This window comes from Anguilla anguilla, chromosome 11 (genome assembly GCF_013347855.1).
Source record: "Anguilla anguilla isolate fAngAng1 chromosome 11, fAngAng1.pri, whole genome shotgun sequence".
NCBI classification, from domain to species: domain Eukaryota; kingdom Metazoa; phylum Chordata; class Actinopteri; order Anguilliformes; family Anguillidae; genus Anguilla; species Anguilla anguilla.
In genome coordinates, this window is record NC_049211.1 from 12,296,822 (window position 1) to 12,318,464 (window position 21,643).

Below are 21,643 nucleotides of genomic sequence, written 5' to 3' on the forward strand. Positions count from 1 at the left end.
ATAATATAACAGTTTTTAATACATTCTTAGATGACAATGCCTTTGTGAAACAAAAACAGAATTTTAACTTAAACTTATTTTTACAGAGTAACCACTTAGCCAGATTCACACAGTGCTCTGTGATTAACTCTCATCACCCTTCCCTCTACCTTCACTACCTCTACAAATTAGGATTTCCAATCAGACAAAACGTAAACGTAGTTGGGTTTTGAGTCTCTCGGGTTGGGCCATGAGTTGGACAGGCACGTACAGGTTTACCTTCCTACTACAGCTGCAACGTCATTACGTTCAATGTACGCCAATACGTTACGTGTGACTACTATTTCAACGTACGAATTTTTCAACGCAACGCTAACAGGCTATTTATTCAAGATGGCGAGTTGTGAGCGAATTGGTAGGGACAGTATGGATAAAAGCATTACCCTCCCACCTGATGAGATATTTCGGAACTTGGAGAATGCCAAGAGGTTCGCAATAGATATAGGTACCTAAACACCAGTACCAGTATTTCTTTGTTAATTTAATGTTTTTGTGAGGTCTGTGTTTTTATAATTGTATTGTAATTGTTGGGCCATGCAGATGAAAAGATATGTTAGCTAGCTAATGTGTTTGCTAGCTAATCAGACGTAGACGAGAGAACTAAGTTAGCTAACGCTGCTAAGAGATTGCAAGGTAACGGGTACTTTGTGTAGGTTCTTGTGTTGGTTTAGCCCTGCAGATTCCAACCATGTTGTGTTAGCTCTGCAGTATTATAAAATACTTTGCACGTTTTTTCCCCACATGCAGCTGCACGTCACAGCTAGCTAGTAAGCAAAGTTGGATAAATCAAGTGGCAAGATAGATTTGGCTCTGCACGACACAGCAGAACTTAAACATGTGTACGTTATTCTACTAGGTTGATAGAAAGCTGAACTGGCAAAGCAGTCATCACTGTTATTTTTAGCTACCCAGCAATGTCTTAGCTGTGTTGCACAGGTGTGCATTTGTAGTATAGCTTTTGGCTATTTGTTGGTATCTACTTTGGCAGGTGTCACGATAACATTTTTCAGGATCCTTTTCATACCTAGACTCAATTGTTAGTTGTTTTCAAGTGTGCTAGCTAACAGCCTTTCTATCTAGGTAACGTGGTTAACATGGCGATTATTTTGTATGTCACTGTCCTTAGCTTAGGAAAGTCCTTTGCAAACGGACTCGCGACGTTCAAGCGTGTAATTCGTGTGATGAAACGGTCCAGGCGACATAACGTTACAAAATCTTGAAAATGAACTGCTAACGTTATGTTCAATAACGTGTAACGTTGGAATTTGGTACATCCTTGGCTGTCGTTAGAAACCTAGCGGCCAAGCAACCTTAACTGCGTTTTACCATGTTGCAGAATGACACAGAAGGTTACACGCACGTCAGTCATTGTCATTGGATTTGCTACAATTCCTGACAGGAGCGATAACTTCATGATTAAGTTACAGCAGCTGACAACCCACGCAAAGATTTTAACCCGTGTCTATTTTAAAACGGCTGAATTAGCTCGGTAGCTTACCACAACAGATCTTTATGGTTCCATGCTATACTAGTAATAGTTATTATTATTATTATTATTATTATTATTATTATTTGTCTGTACACTATATAGTACATTGCATGTGACGTACACACACGCGGAGTATAATCGTTCATGGGCAATTCTATTTTTTGTGATATATTGTTAAAAGAGGCTTGTGTTGAAAGATGTGGAAGGAGAGAATAAATAAAACGTAGGCACGCTTTAGCATAATATCTGTGAACAAACCTGTGTTTGTTTTAAATAGTTTTTAATGAAACGCATAGCAGTGTACTGGGACAATGCTAACTGAAAGTTTGAAATGAATCAGCCCTTTCACTTGCCAGGTTGTGATTGTGCAACATTGAAGTTACTTATGATTTATTCTAACATTTTTCATCTCTACTTTTTTGACAGGGGGTTCTTTAACAAAACTTGCCTATTATTCTACCGTTCAGCACAAAGTAGCCAAAGTCCGGTCATTTGACCACTCCGTAAAGGTAGGACATTCTGGACCTTGATTTGAGTGTGATCAAATTGCTTGCCATAACATAAACTGTTGAATCTAGTGATTGATGAGTGATTAAACACTGATGTTTTAAGTGTAAGCTATAAGTCACAGATGCACAGCAAGTAAAATTGTTAGACAACAGGAACATAAACAATTGTAAAACATTTATATTTTAATGTTTTATGTTTCATAATACTAAATTTAGTAAACCAACATTACTTTTCTAGCCCACAACATGCTGCTTTGAGCTTTGGGAAGCGTATAGGCCTAAATTCACTTGTGCTTACTTCACATTTTGAATACATTCGTTCTAATCTGGAATGGCCAGTTAGGTTTACAGACACATCTTATCATGGCAGCACTGCTCACCTATTTGGTAGATCAATTGAGAGGTACACTTGCTTTTCATCTGCTTAGCTGTGGAAACTTGCAAAAAGTTTTTCCAGCTAAACTCTGCATGCTTTAGTGCGGATAGTAGGGAAAGCCTTGCGGGCCTGTATTTAACGGTTTAGAAGTCGGAGGAAAGCAATTTAATGTGGTATGCTAGTCTGCCCTATAAGTGAATTCCACACAAAGAAAGCACTCCTTCCAGGAAACCAGCTGAACTTGTAATAATGTGATGCTTAGGGCCAAGTTTTGTCTGATGTAGAAATAGCCTGGGTCAGAGGTCACCTGTGTATGTAATTGACTTCTTTCACAAGAGTGCTTTCTGTACTATGACCTGGTAGAAAGCTTGCAGTTTTCCACAGATACCCTGAAACCTCAGATAATTCAGTAATCAATGTTCCACCACTTTCTTAATTGTTTATAAGAGGGAGGAAGAGAACATTAGAAGTGGGCCTGCATTTCCTGAGGTTCTTTGGGTATACATTCAGGTTTTTGTGGATGAGGCTCATTGCTGAATAGTAATTTTAGTGCATTTCATGCAGCTTGGCTCGTCATGTGTGCCACTTATCTCTTTGTGGGTACTAACTCACGAGTTTGGCTGCCTGCCAAATGCTCAGATAACAAAAACAATCCTGGGATAATAGAATAGTTAGGACTGCTGTGTCATCTTACAGAAACCAGAGAGCAGCTCCACCAATCACAGGGTACGTTGGTAGCATGTCAGTGATAATTGGTGGATGCCTTCTGGGTGTACTCCATGAATATCTGGGAGGTATAGCCAGAATATTTCTACCAGTCGCCATCAGCATTGTTTGTTTCTTATTGCCAAAGTACTCAGTGATTTGTTGAGCTCTGCTGTGGTGTCTAGGATGTTTGCCCTATCCTTATTTCACGAACCTAGGAACAATACTGGAAGATGCAACAGAATAACTCTTTAGGTTTCTTGCTCAGCTTTCAGTAGCACCTGGTCCCTGAGATATTGGAATTTGCAACGAAGGGGACAAATCGATGCCATCTGCCTGCAAGGCATATTTGGTGTAAAAATTGCTCTCATTGACCGCGTTTGGTGGATCATAAAAATGCGCCCCCCCCCCCCCCCCCCCGATATCCCTGTCTTGTTTACTAAACCCTTTAGCACTGCTGAATTTACCCCTAAGTGGCAGGCTGTGAGGACACTGGCTGGCAAAGAGGATAGGCTTAGCTAGGACAGCCAGTGTACTCTACACTGTTATTTCAGGACTGATCCTCCTAGGATTATCTCCTTCCTGGGATAACCATTTTTCCCCACAGCATAGTCATGTGACTGGCTGCTTGCTCCTGTGATAGGCCCACCCACCCCCCATTTATTGGCCATGACCTAGCTTCACTGGCAATTAGTTTTTTTCTGTGGCTGAACTTGTTAATGTGAAAATTTTCAACTAGCCATTTGACTGTATCTGGTTTGCACAAGCTGAAGGTGCAAGAGAACTCATATTTTGTGATTTGGGTAATTTATAACAATGAACCAGGCTGCTGTGGCATGCAACTGAGTGCAGTACAGCGCCACCTTCTGTACACGCCCCGCCATGCCTGAGCCTGCGTCGCCTCTCGTTCTCTCTCGCCAGGAAACGGAGGATGACCCCCTGTACGAGATCTCGGTCCAGGAGGAGATCACCGCCCGTCTCCACTTCATCAAGTTTGAGAACACCTACATCGAGACCTGCCTGGACTTCATCAAGGACCACCTGGTCAACACAGAAACCAAAGTCATTAAAGCCACTGGAGGGGGTGCACATAAGTTCAAGGACCTGATCGAGAAGAAGCTGAAACTGAAGTGAGTCCTGGACACCTGTTCCATCACACCGAAGCGTTTCAGCAGGGAGGCCCCTCCATGCATACGCACAAATGCACACGTGCATGCACATGTGCCTACGTATGATTGCCCAGGGTATATATCGTTTGTGTCATACATAGTCATTATTTTTCTTTTTTTCTGAAGAATCATTCTCTAGACAGATGCTGCTTCTGTTTTCCATTTCAAGCCATTATGTAGATTTGAACCAACTTTATTTGTTATAGAGTTATGAAACATTAAGTACAAAAAGGTGGATGACTAAGTGTGTTAAAAAAAAAGATAAAAAATGGGGATGCAAGGTTTTTTTAATGAGGTGGTGATATACAGATATACCTGGGGGACACAGACCTGCATAATGATTGACAAACCTTTCCTGTTTCATACCTGCCATGGCAGAGTGGACAAGGAGGACGAGATGACCTGTCTGATTAAAGGCTGCAACTTCGTGCTGAGGAACATCCCCCACGAGGCGTTCGTCTACGTCAGACACGCCGACTCCGAGTTCCGCTTCCAGAACACGAACCCCGACATCTTCCCTTACCTGCTGGTCAACATCGGCTCCGGGGTGTCCATCGTCAAGGTGACAACACCTCACGGGTCCCTGTGGCAGAACTGGGTGTTCCTGGGGCTGTGCTTAAGGTGTGGTATAAATGGTTTGATGCTTAATGTTGTCTTTTTTTTTCTTTCTTTTCTTAACATAGGTTGAGTCTGAAGACAAATTTGAACGCATCGGTGGAAGTTCGATAGGAGGTGGAACGTTTTGGGGCCTGGGAGCTCTGCTGACCAAAACCAAAGTGAGTTTATCCGTCTGTTCAGTCATCACGAAAGTAACACGTTTGAGGAAGTCACACTTTTCTGAATCTTATGCATTGTGTCAGGTTTGGTGGTCAGTGAAAATGAGATTGGAAAAACAATAAGTTATAAGGAGGGACCATAAACTGGGAACTGTGATAATAATTTGAGCTGTTATTTAAGTACCTGAACTGCAGTTCCCCTTTTTCACCCTGCTAAGCTGGCATAGCACTGTTTTTCTGTTCTTTGGTTGATTTTCTTTGTGCAAGTGAGACTCAGCCAGCTTGAAAACAGGAACATGAAGCTGGTCAAAGTTCAAAGTCGTTAAATGGTCCTGTCTTTTTGTAGATGATTTCCTCAGGAAATTTGGTAGGTAATCGGCTATATAATTTGCCTAGAACAGGCTTTGCCTTTTGCACCACTGGGTTAACTCCAAGGATGGTTTGCTTACACACACAATAGATTATTATATTTCTTTGTAATTATTATTTTGAGCCGCACAATAATTTTTGTTTCAACCAAATCCTTAATGATGTTTAAAAATATTTTCCACAAGCTTTGATTCTTCATGATAGAAGTTCATGAAAATATGTCCTGTCTGGGAAATGACAGGGTCTGCTTTTATAACCTGGGCTGCATGACTGTGGTGCCATTTTCATGAACATTTTAATATGAGGAGAAGCTGTGGATCTTTTGAGTTCTGAGTTCAAGCATTGATAGGCTGCTGCCTTTTTATAATTAATATTTAATGAGCCTAAGCTAACCTCCATTACAGTGCAATGGGTGTGGTTGATGTTTTATTCCTGTCATGGCAGTTTCTTTGTAAGCACTGTATGGATTTAAGGATGTCATGCTATATGTTCAGGAAAGCATCTAAAAATACTGACTGTGTTCATGAGTGCAACTGTTTGTGTGTCCTGTTGTAAACTGCTAATGCCTGTCTATTTGATCATTTTTATATTTGATGTATTTGATATTTGACAGGTTTGGCAAATATTACTACTTTTTGACTACCATGGTATTCATAATATGTTTCCACCTTCAGTCAGTAATTGTACATACACTGCATTATATTCTGAATGAACTGCTGTCTTGTACTAGTTCAATTGCAAACTACTATGACTACTATTACTAGATTCCTGGCTACTTCAGAAGTTGTTAGTAACAGTGTAATCTCTGTCTATAATAGGTAGTGCCTGATTTACTCGTTGATCTACTGCTTATTGAATCGTGACCCACACTTTCTTCTACTACACAGAGGTTTGATGAACTCCTTCAGCTGGCCTCCAGGGGGCAGCATACTAGTGTTGACATGCTGGTCAAAGACATATATGGGGGATCTTATGCCTCCCTGGGCTTGACCGGGGACCTCATTGCCAGCAGTTTTGGGAAGTCAGCCACCGCAGACAAAGGTAAAGGGGGGACAGACCGGCCCGATTTGAGGCTTAATTTTTAACCCTTTCCTCTCTCCTTCCCTGGGGAACCAAAGAGAAAATACAAGAGAATCCTCATCGAGTGATGGAGGATGCTGCCAATGGGGCAATCTGCACTTTTAACTGTGATAAATACTTATGTAGAAAAACAATCACATTGTCAGGAAAAGGTAACTTATGTGATGATGCAAACCATTAGTGCGTTCAATTGCATTTAATGGTGACGCAAAAGAGGACAATAACAAAGTAATTTGCGGTGATGGAGGACAGGCTTTTGAGAGAGGCTAGAGACGGTCAGCCTTGGGTTAGGTGGCTGCAAAACAAAATGATAAAATGGAACATTTTCTCTCCTTGAAAGGAGAAAAACAAAAGTGCTACAGCAAAGTGCAGCAATGCTTTGTTGTGAGAGTCTGGCAGTAGTCACAGCTCACCAAAAATATTTGAGCCTGTGATGACAGGCATAGTTGGAGTTTCACAAATTCGACTCTTATCTTGTTAACCCCACAAAACAGGTTTTCATGGAGCTGGAGTCCTTTGATCACAAGCCCACTTCCCTAGCCATCATGCTACACTGCTGTACTTGTGGCACACTTTAAATCACTGTCTTTCAGGCGTACCACCATAGATATCATTTCTATTTTTTTCTTCATTTATTTCTTTTTTAAGATGAATGTTTGGATGTGGCCTAAAATGTGGGCTGTGTCGAAATGTCTGTTGCGTTCCATAGAGGTGGAGAGCTGTTGTTGTAACCCGGTCTCGTTCCCTTTCGATTAAGAGTTCTCCAAAGAGGACATGGCCAAGAGCCTCCTGCACATGATCAGCAACGACATCGGCCAGCTGGCCTGCCTGTACGCGCGGCTGCACAACCTCAGCCGGGTCTACTTCGGCGGCTTCTTCATCCGCGGACACCCCGTTACCATGCACACCATCACCTACAGCATCAACTTCTTCACCAAGGTAACGCATTTCCATCCCTTTTCACAACTACATAGCTGTTATGCAGCAATTGACCTTATCTTGGCAGATTTACAACACTTGCAATTGATTGAGGATGTTATAGTTGTACTCATTGTGGGGTCATAACCTTCTAATTTGGCTGGTTGTAATTGATTGTAACGTTCAGATGCTGCTTGTATTATTTTATGGTACTCCATAATGAGGGATGAATTCATTTCATTAAGTGGGATGGATACGCATAGATTAGCATGGGCTTTAAAGAATGAAAATAGCTCAGCAGCGCCCCTGCTGGATTGTTTTAGTAATGGTTGTTTTCGTGCTTCCTGGCTGTGGACTCTCACAGGGAGGAGGTGTGCCCGGGTCTGGTGTCTGCAGCTTGGCATGCTTTATGATATGGGAAGAAGTGCAGACCAGCATCAGTAGTGTATGGGTGTTAAAAAAAGAAAGTGAAAACATGGTACTGACAGTAGGTAGTTAAAAAAAAAAAAAAAAGCATTGTTTGTCCCGATTGTGACATAAAAAGCATAAAATGGTTACTTTTCAATCATAGATTTCAGTATTGTCTAAAAGCATAGTCTAAGTGCAATTCAGTATAGTCTCAAGCATAGTTGAAGTGCATTTCAGTATAGTCTACTGTAAAGCATAGGCGAAGTGCATTTCAACATAGCCCAGAGCATAGTCTAAGTGCATTTCAGTGTCATCTGAAAGGATGAAAAGGCTGTACAGACACGTCTCTGCCTTCTCGTACTGCACGGCAGAGTTAAGGTCAGGGTGACCTTTAAGCAGGATTCCCGAGGTCGTCCTGACCCACAAGCTCAGGGACGCGGGATGCCTATGAGGATCAGGTCTCTCCCTGCACAGCGGCCCGCGTGCTATTCCACTGCACGTCAACAGCTCAGGGACACTGCCCTCTACAGGCCAGTGCAGGCCATTTCACATTTAGCAAACACGCTTTACCAAGCCAACTTTCACATTTATACAGCTGGATATTTACTCAAGAATCTCTGTGGCTTTCTCAAGGGTCTAACGACCAGTGCCCCACCTGGGAAACAAACCTAAATTCTCGCTGTTACAAGCCCAGTTTCCATTATGCCACAGTGCTGCACAAACTGTGACTGACAGTAGCAGCAGAACAGCAGGACACTGATGAGGCATTGAGTCCAGCAGTGTTGTGCCATTAAAGGTCCTCCTGCTGACTCCCCTGGCCTGGGACATGCCTGTTGGTTTTTCTGTTGAGGTTGATGAGAGCTCCAGCCTGCAGCGCTCCAAGGTGTGGTCTGTTTTTCAGGGTGAAGTGCAGGCCCTCTTCCTCAGGCATGAAGGCTATCTGGGCGCCATCGGGGCTTTCCTGAAGGGGGCGGAGGAAGACAGTAGGTCACAGCTCCCCGTTTCCATCCAACACAAGGGCTTTACACTCTTCTGCAGGGAAAGATGCTTTACTCTGAGCTGAGGTTGATGGTGATGCTCTTCCTCTGCACAGACCCTAACCAGTACAGCTGGGGGGAGAACTACGCTGGAAGCTCTGGGCTTATGAGCGTCTCTCCAGACCTGAACCCCATGCAGCGCGCACGCAGTGGAACGGTGAGCGCCCCCGTCACCACGGCAACGCTGTCATAACAGGAGCGGGCTTTTCCCTCTGCCCGAAAAACACCATCTCCTTTTCATTCCATGCATTTATTCGTGTTATTTAGCACGTTATCTCTTTCATTATAATTTCGATGCTTCATTATTCTTGCTTGACTCCCTTGCCTGGGTGACATTCTGTGATGCAGATTTTTCCAGTTGTATATTTTACAGTTCAGCCTTAACTAGGCTCTCAGAAGCAGTACCCCTCTCTGTTGTGTTGGCCTATTTTGGCTGACCTGCAGCCCTCTTCATACACAGTTAACTGTATTTTATACTAGTTAACATAAGGCAGTGTCCTCCACAATCTCTCTGCTGGCACAGTGCCCCCTCAGGACCAGAGAAAACCCCCCCCCCCCCATGTTTGGGATTCCTATCGCTTATGAAATTCCGCTGATGGGACCTGTTTCACAATCTTTGGAGTTTGACAGCAACGTTGACTGAGCAACGTTCATTGCTTCTGTCTTGTGGACACTGTCCAGGTCTGGGGAAAGTTCAACGCCTTGCTACAGGCTCGTTGCATTTTGAGCCTCTTTGCGGGTGTCTGACTCCGGACCATCCCCAGTCATTGTAGGGACAGTGCTTAGGACAAAATGCGATTGGCTGAGAAAGGAGGCAGTTGGAATGTTTGTTGATTGTGTAATGTTGTACTCACGCCTCTCACATAGATATGTAAAAGGAACTGCACTATTTTAAAATGAAATGTCACGTGTCAATCCAGGGCATTAGGTGCTTGTTTCTAATAGTATTAATTATATGAGGGAATCCCAATAGTTTTAATAATAATAGGGGTTGTTTTAATAGTTCAGAATACATTTTCTTTGCGTAAGAGCCCTCCTTGTCCTTTGCCATGGAGCAAACTGAAAAAGTTTAATGATGAAACTAGCACAGTAAGATCTTATTTCTGAAATGTGAATGTGGTTTGTGAAGAAGTGGCAGTTTATGTTTTTTTGTTTTTTTTTACTTTTGAAAACATAAGTTGATCTCAGATGCCTAACTCCATTATCCATTTCTGCCTACATCCTCAGATTTCATCTAACGCTCCTTGTTTTCACTTCTTTTTCATATGCGTCATCTCACCTCTCTCTTTGTGTCAGTTTCCCGTAAGTACATCCCCATGCAGTGTGTGCTGTAGTCTGGCGGCTAACCCCAGAAGTCAAGCTCTGTTTGTGTGTGCGCACCGTGTTCGAACCGCCGGTTTCACAAGTAGTCAATCGCTTGTCTGTACCAAATTTAAAGCGGCAGCTTCGCAGATGTTCACTCCCACGTACGGTATTTTAACTGATAGTTCTACAAGCAGTTGCTTGTGTGTGCACAGTGTTTTTGTCTGCTTTTTACAGGTAGTCGCTCACACGCGCGCTGGTATTTTAGCCGATGGTTTTAGTTGCTAGCGCGTAGCGTGCACAGGGGCTGCTGTTGTGTCCTCTCTTGATGGCTTTCCTGCTACCTGCTTCAGCTTTGGTCATCTGCGGCAGTTTGATTGACAGCAGCACCGACCTGCCTCATCTTAAACTGTGTGTGACCTCATTTCAGCGCGTTCCTTAATATAGGTGTGATGTCCTCCATCTTTCATACTGTATCTCCAAAAGTTTTTGAAATTCAGAACATTTGCACTCTTAATGGGGATTGAATGTGCAAATGAGGAAATGACTGTGCTGTGCAGGAAATGTGGAATATGCAGCGTTTAAATAACCTGGGAAATAGAGGGAGAGGAGGGTTAGTTTTTTTTTGCATTCCGCCATTTAATTTTCCTAACTCATGCACATGAATCCCACCCCCTTAATTTTGAAAGCATGTGCACTTCTGTACTTGCTGTTGCAGTGCTAGATGTGCAGTGTTCATGTGTGTGTTGATGAAGTAAATTGCTACACGTATAACCATGTTTTGCACATTTTAAATTCCTATATTATTTGGGTCAGTGTAATATCCTCACTCAGCCCTACAGTTTGTGGTTGTGAGGTTGTAGTTGTGAGACTACGGTTGCAGTTGTGAGACTATGGTTTTGCTTATAAGATTGTGGTTGCAGTTGCGAGATTCTGATTATGGTTGCGGTTGTGAGATTATGGTTGCGGTTGCAAGATTGTAGTTGCGGTTGCAATATTATAATTACGGTTGCGTTTGTGAGATTATTGTTACGGTTGTGAGATTATGGTTGCGGTTGCAAGATTGTAGTTGCGGTTGCAATATTATAATTATGGTTGCGTTTGTGAGATTATTGTTACGGTTGTGAGATTATGGTTGCGGTTGCAAGATTGTAGTTGCGGTTGCAACATTATAATTACGGTTGCGGTTGTGAGATTGTGGTTACAGTTGTGAGATTATTGTTGCGGTTGTGATGTTACAGTTTGACATGCTGGAGATGGACCGTCTGGAGAGGAAGCTGGTGAACCTGCCCCTCCTGCAGGACCCCTCGTCCTATATCCCCGACACGGTGGACCTGACGGAGGACGCCCTCGCCCGCGAGTACTGGCTCTTCTGCTTCGAGGACGCGCTGGACGGGGTGAGCAGACGCTGCTCCAAACGGCTGTGTTTACCGCACAGGCTGTGGCCCGACTGGTCCCCTACCACACAGGCTGTGGCCCGACTGGTCACCTGCCGCACAGGCTGTGGCCCGACTGGTCACCTATCGCACAGGCTGTGGCCCGACTGGTCCCCTACCGCACATGGTGTGGCCCGACTGGTCACCTGCCGCACAGGCTGAGCTGCTCTTCTCTTGTTGTCACTACATGGCGGTTCCACTTCACAAATACAGTTGACCGGGACAGCTCAACTGACTTGCTGAAAAGGTGGAATCATATGACAATGCCACGTTGAAACTCACTGAGTACTTCAGTATGACCCATTCTACTGCCAGCGTTTGTCTATGGAGATTGATTTGAGGCATTGATTTTATGAAAACAATGGCTGTGGTTGAAGTAGCCAAAGCCACTAATTAGAAGGGGTGTCTCTTGGCCATGCATTGTAGCTGTTAAATGAAATTCGTTTGGGGGGAAAAATGCATTGGAAATCTGACGAGGGAACACATGGCTCAAAAAATGCGAACTTACTTCTGAGATTTAGGACTACAAACTGTAACACTATAATTGGCAGTGGCTGACCCGCCTTTGTGATGTCATGATCATGTGCCGTGTTCTCAGGTGGTGAAGCGGGCAGTGGCCAGCCAGCCGGACCTTCCCCAGGCCGTGGAGCGGGCCGAGAAGTTCCGGCAGAAATACCGGCACAAGCTGCAGACCCTGCGACAGCAGCCTTTGTGAGTGAGCTCTGCCGCGCCCGTCCATGTGACCCCCCCCCACACGCTCCTCTGATTGGCTGCTGTCGTTGTGTCTATTACAGCGGCCTTGTAGCACTGTATGTTGGAAGCCCTGACCTTCCTCCTCAGAGGCTGACTGTTAGCATATTAGGAAACATGGAGGACTCTCCTGTCTTTCCCTTGTTTTTTGTCTTTGCTGATGTAGCTTTCCTTCTCTCTTAGTGCCTATGGGTCCCTCACTGTCAGAAGTTTGTTAGACACGAGGGAACACTGTCTAAATGAGTTCAACTTTCCTGACCCCTACTCTAAGGTTTGAAATGATTCAGTCCTCCTCCATGTCTCCTCTCTTTGTCTCTATTTGCTGTTTGTAAAAGCTTGAGATGATTTGTGCAAACCGTTGTGCTGATAAACTCCACATTTCATCATGTCACTTGTCGCTTTATCAATTAAAACAGTTAAATACACAATTAACTAACTTCAGCTTTTGGGTTTAAGTGGACTGCTGAATTTTGGGGTGAAAACCAAAACCCTGCAGACACTGGTTCACCAGGACGGGGGTCTGGATTTATTTAACTTTGACTTTGAGAAATACCTGCAAGTGTTTACTTCTTTCCCTTTGTGTATACATTCTGGCAGCTTCGTTTTGGTAATAGCTGAAGTTGCCAATCTGTTTTTCTTCATAATTGAAGTTGGCAGCCATACGTTTAATTACCCGCCAAAGTCAAAGCTGAGGACAGGTATTGACTGAATCCAGACCTCCATCCATCATTATGCAGCCTGGATTCAATCAACATTTGTCCTTCGCTTTCACTCACTTGCACTTAGCCGTAAGTCAACGTTAAGGACACACTTTGGCTGAATCCCAGCCCCAGTCTCACTTTGGCGGGAGGCCTCCAGTTCTCGCTGATGCTGCGTCAGCGTTTGGGCTGCGAGCGTCCGGCCCCGTGCCTCAGGAGCTCTCCTGTGCCCGTCCCGCCGCAGATCAAACAGAGGGAGAACGACCTGGCCCTCAAGTACTTCCAGAAGGTGGTGAAGTCCCTGGAGAAGCTGAGCTGGGAGCAGAGGCAGTTTGCCCTGATCAAGGGGCTCCTGGCCGGGAACGTGTTCGACTGGGGGGCCAAAGCCGTGTCTGAGTGAGTGTGCACCCCCTGTGCGGTCAGCGACCGCTCCCCAAACAGCCCTTGTGTTCAGAGCCCTTAAAGCTACTCCCAAAAGCGGGCTCAGGTGTGCCGGCCTCTCAGAATGTGGCCTGCAGTAAATACACTGATCCCGCACTTACAAAAGGGGACGTAAATTCATCTCTCAGTCCTTTGGTTCTGTGCACAAACTATAGATAACCGCAGTTAATGAAATAGAACTGTACATCCCTCCAGGTGCAGATTTGTGTGATTTCTTGGAATGATGTTTGTTAGGGTGTCGTGCATCTGTGTGTATAGTACTTAAAGTGTCCCTATTCATGTTTCAGTGTGCTGGAGTCTGACCCAGAATTTGGGTTTGAAGAAGCTAAACGACAACTACAGGGTATGAAAGGAGGCCTTTGTTTTGTATAACAATATTTAAGTTTTTTTTATGGTGTTTAATTATGTTCTTTTCAGTTGCAATGTGAGCAAGCATGGAGACAAAGTTTTAGTGGTTTATATTTGGCTTATAAGTTTTTAATTGTGAAAATACCCACGTTTTTGATGGATATGAGAGATATCCCAGCTAAGTACTGTAGAACAGCTTTAGCTATTCTGTTTCAGTGCTGTGTACCCTCAGTACTGAGCACTGTAGTCCTGGGATATCCTATCTTATCGGAAATGGGCCAATGTGAGTGCAGGTTTTTTGTTTCAGCCCAGCACTAATACTCCTGATTCAACAAAGTAACTAATTGTGGTCTTTAATCAAGATCAAGATAAGTACAATCAGGTGTTGTAGTACTAGGCTAAAGCAAAAGCTTAAGAACCCACATTGGCCTGTTCCGGGTGAGATGGAACCACCCCTGTTCTTGTTGGTAGGTAGGTCATAGGCATAGATGGGCCGAATGGCCTGTTCTCATGATTATATGAATACATAAATAAGAGTTAAATGGACGTGAAGTTACCATGGCATACCATTACATTTCATTTTGAGGGCAGACATCTGATCTTATGTTTTCTCTGTCTAGAGCGCCCGTGGCTAGTGGACTGCTTTGACCAATGGATCGAAAGATTAAAGGCAAGCGCTTGTATTTCAGTGTTTTATGCATGTGACATATGATTGACACATAGGGCCAGATGTACGTACATAAAAGACTTGCAGCCTGAGGCAAGTTGGTGCGTAAGCAGTCTGCGTGAAATGAACACCTTATTTACTAAGGCTACAGGTAATTATGCAATCAGCGAATGGGACTGCCTACTAATCACATTTTGCAAATTAGAGCAGAGCTTAAAATGCACAGTTCAACAAACTCCTGTTGAGTGCGTTGAATATGTTCATTGGATGTGGGGAAATGGATGTATGTTCTGGTGCAACAGCGTATCCAGCACTACAGACAGCGCAGGGCGAAATGCGGAATGTGATATTCCAGCTGTGGTGGCAGCAGTTGTCGATTGAAATGATCCAGATGTGAGAGTGTATTGTGGCAAGGAGCTTGACTATTGGCTGGATGGAATTTGAACCTTGTATGGGAGGTTCTAGGTAATTTTTAATTTCTCCCAGTGCAATAATTATTTATATGGCTGGGTGTTTGTCACAGAAGTCACTGGTGTCATTGCTTCCACCATTTTTGTCTCTCTTTATTTTTTTTTGTTGGCAATTCCCTTGAATTTTTGGCAGAGCACTACAGCACTACTTGTCCTGTGCAGTATTGTTGTCAGTGACCACAGGTGCTCCATGGAATACTCAAACCTTGCAATGTAGGATACAACTTGTACCAAATTTAAAGAAATAAAAGTAAACCTTGATTTTTTAAAATTATTTTAGTAATGCGATTTGAGCATGCTCCGTTTCTAACAGTGTTATCTTAAAGGCAAAAAATATGCTTTTTCTTTAATTAAATGCACTGGCTTGTCAATGAATTTACTCATTTTTAATTAAATTTTTTTACAAGCAAGTGCTCACTGATTGTTTTTAAACTTCAAGCACTTGTTACTGTGGCTGCAGTTCTGCATGTTATTTCAATCATTTCCCACTGCTGAGCATGAAATCTCTTGGTTAATTTAACGAATTAAACACTTCGTGATTTCTGCCTTTTTTTGTTTTTTTTTGTGATTTTTAACAACTTGGCCGTGACTGCTCCGTGACTTCAGTCAATAATTTCAGTTACAAACACTAAGCCTTAATTATTGCCTTAATTACTGCTTGATTTCTTGCTCCGGGAGTTGACACAGTGCGATTCCTGTTGCTGAGATTCTGTCAGTGCATCTTGGAGGCTTATACCCGTGTCTCTGTCATGCCTGCGCCTTAATTCGTGCCTGCTCTTCAGAGGCGGAGACGTTTCACGCACGAATCAGCCCTCGTTAATTGCGTGAACCTTAGTAAATTCAACAGAATACATAATCAGTCACACTTTTATTTCTCCGCCCTTTATTTGCACGGAGCCCTCTTAAATGCGTATGCATTGAGGGGAGAAGCGCACCTGGCGGTGACTCTCAAAGATGACACACGCGCTGCGCTTCCAGCCCTGTGCGACTGTTTGATGCATAAAACGCACGCTTCTGGGGCAAAACGCTTCATATCCGCGCCTGAAAACTCGTGACAGAAGGCTGAGTAAATCTGGCCCGTGGTTCTGTGAATTATTATTTAGTTTCTTTGAGCTATTTATGGAAGAACTTCATTCATTAACAAGATAAAAGCATTCTATGTGCTAGTAGTGTGACTTTTTGAACTCCTAGTTTCGGAGGACTCTTCGATCAGAGAAAAATGATCCCTTTCCCCTCTCCCAGTGGGCTCTCTTTATGTATTTTTCAGGTTTTTAGATGTTCTCAAGGAAATTAAAAACCTACCCTGTGCATTGCATTGTTGAGAAATGTGTTGTAGCATATTGCAGTTGTGCTGTTGCTGTGTGTGTATCTGACTGTGATGACCATGTGATTGAATATTGTGCTTACTGGCTTTCTCTTGCAGGGCCCCCCTCACACATGTGCCTTGTTTTTCGTAGATAATAGTGGGATAGACATCATTCTGGGAGTCTTCCCATTTGTTAGAGAGCTTCTCTGCAGGGGCACGGAGGTAAGAGTTTGGGTTTTTTTTTTTGGGTTGTTGCTCGATTCTCCACGGCCTCCCCAGCACCACCATGCTGTGCCTCTACAGAACACCTTCATGATGGGGAGGCTTTACCACAGCTCCTAGTGTAAAGAGGCTTTCGCCATGACGACAGGCTTACGATTTGGATCCATTTTATGTGCACTAGCTCCTGGGAAATCGATTTCAGGATTAAAGTTCTTTATTTTTGTCTACATACATGATAAACAAAGTTAATTTTAGAACAGTGTCTAGGCTTACTCTGGTTTGGTTGAAGCATAATGAGAATGGGGTGGCTTTGTTATTTGATAAAATAGCATTGTTTAACATCTAATGAATAAACGGTAGTTATATGCAAGGATGCATTTCATTTGCACAACGTGCACTGAGGTACTTCAGAAAGGACTTTTCCTTAGAAACCACTTAAAATTCTCATCACTTAAATTGAGTAAAAACTGAATGAACAGCTTGTTTGTCTGTGGATTAGATTAGGAATTTTCAGCCTCTCTCTTATCTTTCAGGTTGTGCTGGCCAGCAATTCTGGCCCAGCGTTGAATGATGTCACCAACAATGAACTGCAGATACTGACGGAAAGAATAGCTGCTATGGATACTGTCATTCAGTAAGCGTCCCTTTCTTTCTTTCTTTCTTTTTGTCTTGTTTCTCTAAGCCAGCGTGTGGAAGGGCAGAATGAGACAGAAGCACTATGCTCTGGTACTGAGTGCTGGTGAATGAGATTGGACATGGCAGATTTGGGAGAAAAGGGGGGGAAAAGCATTAAATTAAGAGGTTCTTTCCTCTGCAGGACTGGCATCCGGGACGACAGGCTGATCCTGGTCCAGAGTGGATCCAGTTCTCCATGTTTAGATTTGAGGTGGGTTTCTTCTGTGTGGAATCGTCATGTTGAATGAATTTAAATTACCCCATCATCATAAGTGTTGAATGAATTTGGGTACCGTGTCCCCATCGCTGCTCTTGAGCAGGGCTGCCCAAGCCTGTTCCTGAAGATCTACCGGTAGGTCTTCATTTCAACCCTACTCTTGATTCTACTAATTGGCAGCTCAGAGAGATCTCTAGCTGTTGAGTGAGGTGTACTTTGGTCAGGTTGGAGTGAAAACGTACAGGATGGTAGATCTCCAGGAACAAGGTTGGGCTGCCCTGATTTTGAGTATCAGTTTATGGCTGCCCCAGTCATTCTTGTCCAGATGGCTGCCCCCTATTGGCTCACTGACAGCAGCCCCTCTTATGCAGTGTGTGTACTCCTGCACAAGATTAAGGGTGTGTCCCTTCCCCCCCCCCCCCCCCCCCAGCCGCCTGGACAAGGTCCTGGCCACGGTGGTGCGGGAGCGGCACACGGACCTGGTGATCATCGAGGGCATGGGCCGCGCCATCCACACCAACTACTACGCCACGCTGTCCTGCGAGAGCCTCAAGCTGGCCGTCATCAAGAACTCCTGGCTGGCCGAGCGGCTCGGGGGCAAGATCTTCAGCGTGGTCTTCAAGTACGAGCAGCCGCCCCCGAGCCTGGACGGGCACCAGTGAGCCCCCCCGCCCCCCTCTGCCGCTGCCCCGGGGGCGCTGGGGAGAGAGGGGGAGGATCCGCGTGCGTGTGTGGAGAAACACCCCTTTAATTTGGGTGTTGTGTGTGGGGTTTTTTTTTTAACTGGTGAATCGCACATTGGAGGAGTGGGGAGGGGGGTGAACGGGAATGGTGGGTTAGGGTCGATGCTTCGCTGGGTTTGATTTATGAGGGTGCTGGCCTGCACCGTTTTAATGAATGTGAATTTGAATTGATTGGTCCTCAAAAAAAAAGGCAACAACTAAATATTGTGGGGTTTTATTCTTGCGTCCATGACAGCTTTCAAAATGATTTAATTTTGCGCTGAGATTGTCGAACTATATTTAGGAGCGGGCAAAGAGTTTTGGACTGATTGGATGGAACATTTATTGACATTATTGGTCGTACACATCTCTGTGGCTGGGAAGTCTGTCTTCTCTGCTCACTTTCAAAACTTTGACGTTAATGCCGATGCTGGCTGCCATGCCAACAGGCGCGTTAGCCGCGCTGTCGGTCGCGCTACATAATTGCATCGGGACAGCGGCGCTCATTCCCAGGGTGAGGGCGGTGTCATTCCAACCGCAACCTCAAGATTTTCACAGGGAAACCTCATTGACCTTTTCTCAGCTGCTCGTGTGTGAGGTCGACTCGGTCGCGCTTGTTCTGGGTTTAAAAGCTTTGTTTCCTGGGATTTATGAATGTCACGAGGTCTTTGAGATTTCATCCGTTTAACCTGTGTGTGACTCTATTCGCTGGACCTCTCTTGTAAGGTCAATCACGCAACCGTTTCTGAAGCACACCCGTGTAGTTTTAATTACATAATGAAGTATTAAATAACTCCTCTAGAATTTTAACGAAAGCACTCGTCCGTGTTTGGTGTCACATAATTATTCTCAAGCTGATCAATGCAAACTTTGTGATAATTTATCATGAGCATGCCATCCATAACTAATGGACTTCAGGGAAGCTGTTGGTAGTTTATGTTGAGTAAACTAAAACTGCTTGTAAAATCAATATGAAATTGTGATTAGCTTTCCATCAAAACAAATTATAGCACTTTTACTGTTAACTTGTCAATGTGCCTTGTTGTAGTAGTATAGTTAGTTTTCTGAAGCCATTTCAGTTTAAGTTCAGTTTCCATTGAAGAATCAGGGAATGAAAATAATGGCAAGGTTCAATGCAAGACAAGGCATTATTTATTCAGTTCTGATCACTGCTATAGTATTTTAACCTGTCAGTGTTTAATATCTGTTCAAACTGCCTGTTTTTCCCCTTCTCTTCCTTTTTGAGAGTTGATTATTATAAGGGGCTGACTGTAGTTCTTTCATAGTATTTGTAGCTGAAGAGAGAGATTTGATGCAGTGGATATGCCTAGTTGTCTCAAGTGGAAGCATACAACTAATTGACAAGAAAGTTGTGTGAGCTCTTGTGGCCACTAGGTGTCAGTGTTGTACTATAAAGGGCCTCGTGTTGATCTGTAGATAAAATGTTCTTCTGGCTCACAATGCGTTCATTTCTTGTAATGAAATGTGTTCTCTGTGTGATTCCACAGTAATCAAGGCTAAACAAATGTCGTCTCTTTCTTTTTTTGTCGCAGAGTTTGACGTCTGTTAAATTGATGCAAGTACATTCAGTACATTGAACCGAACACCGTGATTGTCTATCTAAAGCTTATTGGTGCTTTTTCTTTGGAGAATTAATGCTTCTGCAAGTTCTTTGATTTACTTTGTTTTTAAATTATTGTAAGAACAACGACCTCTGCAGCGCAGTGTGCTGATGTTAAGGACTGTTCAGTGCAGTTTCTTTGTGCATCAGTTGCTCTTGGGTGAGCAGTGTTGCAGATGATTGTGATTCAGTGAAAACTTGCTCTGCTTTGAGCTGGGCATTTCTCAGCCTTTGAGCAATGCCTGAACAACCTGCGCATTCACCAGCTGTGTGTGTGTGTGAGCCGAGCAGTGCGGCTGTACATGCGAACGCCAACGTGCGTTCGCGCGGATGCTCACGTCCACCAATCAGAACGCAGGTTCAGCCGAACTCGAGCCTGAACAAAGCTGGTGCTAGTGTCCGTTTATTTTTCATTTGTGGTGGCTTTGTGTTTTCTGCGGGCTCACACGGTATGAATTTGTATAACCACTTGCGTATGTATGTATGTATATACAATGTAAATATATGTGATTCATTTGCATAATCTGAAAAATGTTTATTTTAAAAGAGAAAATCCAGTGTTGTGTGAATAAAACATGATTGTGTTCTCTTGACAATCACTTGTAATTAAATGTCAAATATATTTTGAAATGCCTTCACTCAAACAAAGTGCTCTTCCTTTATCTATGCCACACCTGATTCCCCACCCCCCCCGCCCCCCCAAAAAAAGAAAACACTTTTAATTCTGCCACCATTGCAGCTGTGCCCTTCAGAGAACAATATACTTGGAATCTTCCGGACCGGACGGATAAATGATTTTATCGATGCTTATTTTCTGGTGTTGGTTTGGATTGTGTGTTGTCTTGAGGGAGGTGGGAGCCAGGGCCAGTGTAGCACTGTGCTGATACCTTTTCTCCTGCTTGCAACAGATTTACGTTCTAGTGCTCCTTTCCCCTTCTCTGCTGGGATTAGCTGTCACCGCTACAGAGCGAGCGCAAGCTGCAGGAGGCTGGTAGCATGGGAAGTGGCTGTGTGCGCGCGTTTCAGTTTGTGTATGTGTACATTTCAGTGCGCGTGTGTGTGCGCTCGCGTGCGTGCGGGCGGGCGCAGGCACGCACCCGCGTGGGGTAAGGGCTCCCAGGGGCCAGCGGGGCCCGGATGGCGAGGCTAGCGTTAGCGGGGCCTGTGGGATATCTGCGATGGCAGGCCTCATACCGCCATCAAAGCTGGCGGGCGCCCGGGGCGGTCTGGGGAGTAATGAGCGGGAAAGCGTGTCTGAGCTGCACGGCTGTGCCCCGCGCTGATAGTGCGCCGGGACAGGCGGGGGGTCCGTCTGAACTGCGCTTTTCGGCACCCCCCTCCGCCCCCCCCCCCACCCCCCCCCCCACCAAGTTACTGTTCTCACTGAAGTTTCTAACCCAGCGGAGCTGGGTCAGCCCGACACTGCACACAGACGTTATGAAATGTGCCTCTTAAAACGTGTCGTGTGTGTGTGGCGTTTTTGAAAGTGGCCGCTCCGTCTGCCCAGAAAGTGCTACTGATTGCTTTAGAGCCGTCTCTGTAAAGGGCAAACTTGGACCACATGCTGGGATGGGGATGCGACACATGATCTGCTGATACTGTTGAGCATGGTTAATGCTCGCTTGGTGAGTTCTCTGCCCTGAGGCATTTCAGAGGGTTTCCGCAGTGCGCTCTGTAGTGAATTCTGGCCATAAACCCTGTGCACTGTACATGCTGAAATGTAATAATACGAAATTAATTATTGACAGATGGATAAAAGATCCTTATAGGGAATTTGGTATAAGCAACAACCAAGAAATAATAATTTTTTTAACGGTGTTTGTCAAGTCCAGTGCACAGCATACTCTTTATGTTCGCATTATTCACGCAGCACTGCTCCCAGTGTTGGTGTAT

General features: G+C 44.3%; 1 protein-coding gene across 3 annotated transcripts; it reads left to right on the forward strand.

Annotated features, from left to right (window-relative positions):
* Positions 1 to 330: 330 nt before the first annotated feature.
* On the forward strand, positions 331 to 20,384 carry pank4 (pantothenate kinase 4 (inactive)). Of its 3 annotated transcripts, none has more exons than XM_035382562.1 (20): positions 331 to 484; positions 1,955 to 2,037; positions 4,040 to 4,248; positions 4,666 to 4,849; positions 4,971 to 5,063; positions 6,320 to 6,473; positions 7,270 to 7,451; positions 8,740 to 8,821; positions 8,932 to 9,032; positions 10,172 to 10,177; positions 11,419 to 11,574; positions 12,212 to 12,324; positions 12,547 to 12,634; positions 13,306 to 13,457; positions 13,790 to 13,845; positions 14,471 to 14,520; positions 16,411 to 16,515; positions 17,049 to 17,149; positions 17,333 to 17,401; positions 17,838 to 20,384. In XM_035382562.1, exons 1-20 carry the CDS (start codon positions 373 to 375, stop codon positions 18,067 to 18,069), a joined length of 2,328 nt encoding a protein of 775 aa, XP_035238453.1. In that variant the 5' UTR covers positions 331 to 372; the 3' UTR covers positions 18,070 to 20,384. The 3 variants fall into 3 exon arrangements, with proteins under 3 accessions (XP_035238453.1, XP_035238454.1, XP_035238455.1); XM_035382564.1 differs by having other exon boundaries at positions 381 to 467; XM_035382563.1 differs by lacking the exon at positions 10,172 to 10,177.
* The last annotated feature ends 1,259 nt before the right edge of the window (positions 20,385 to 21,643 follow it).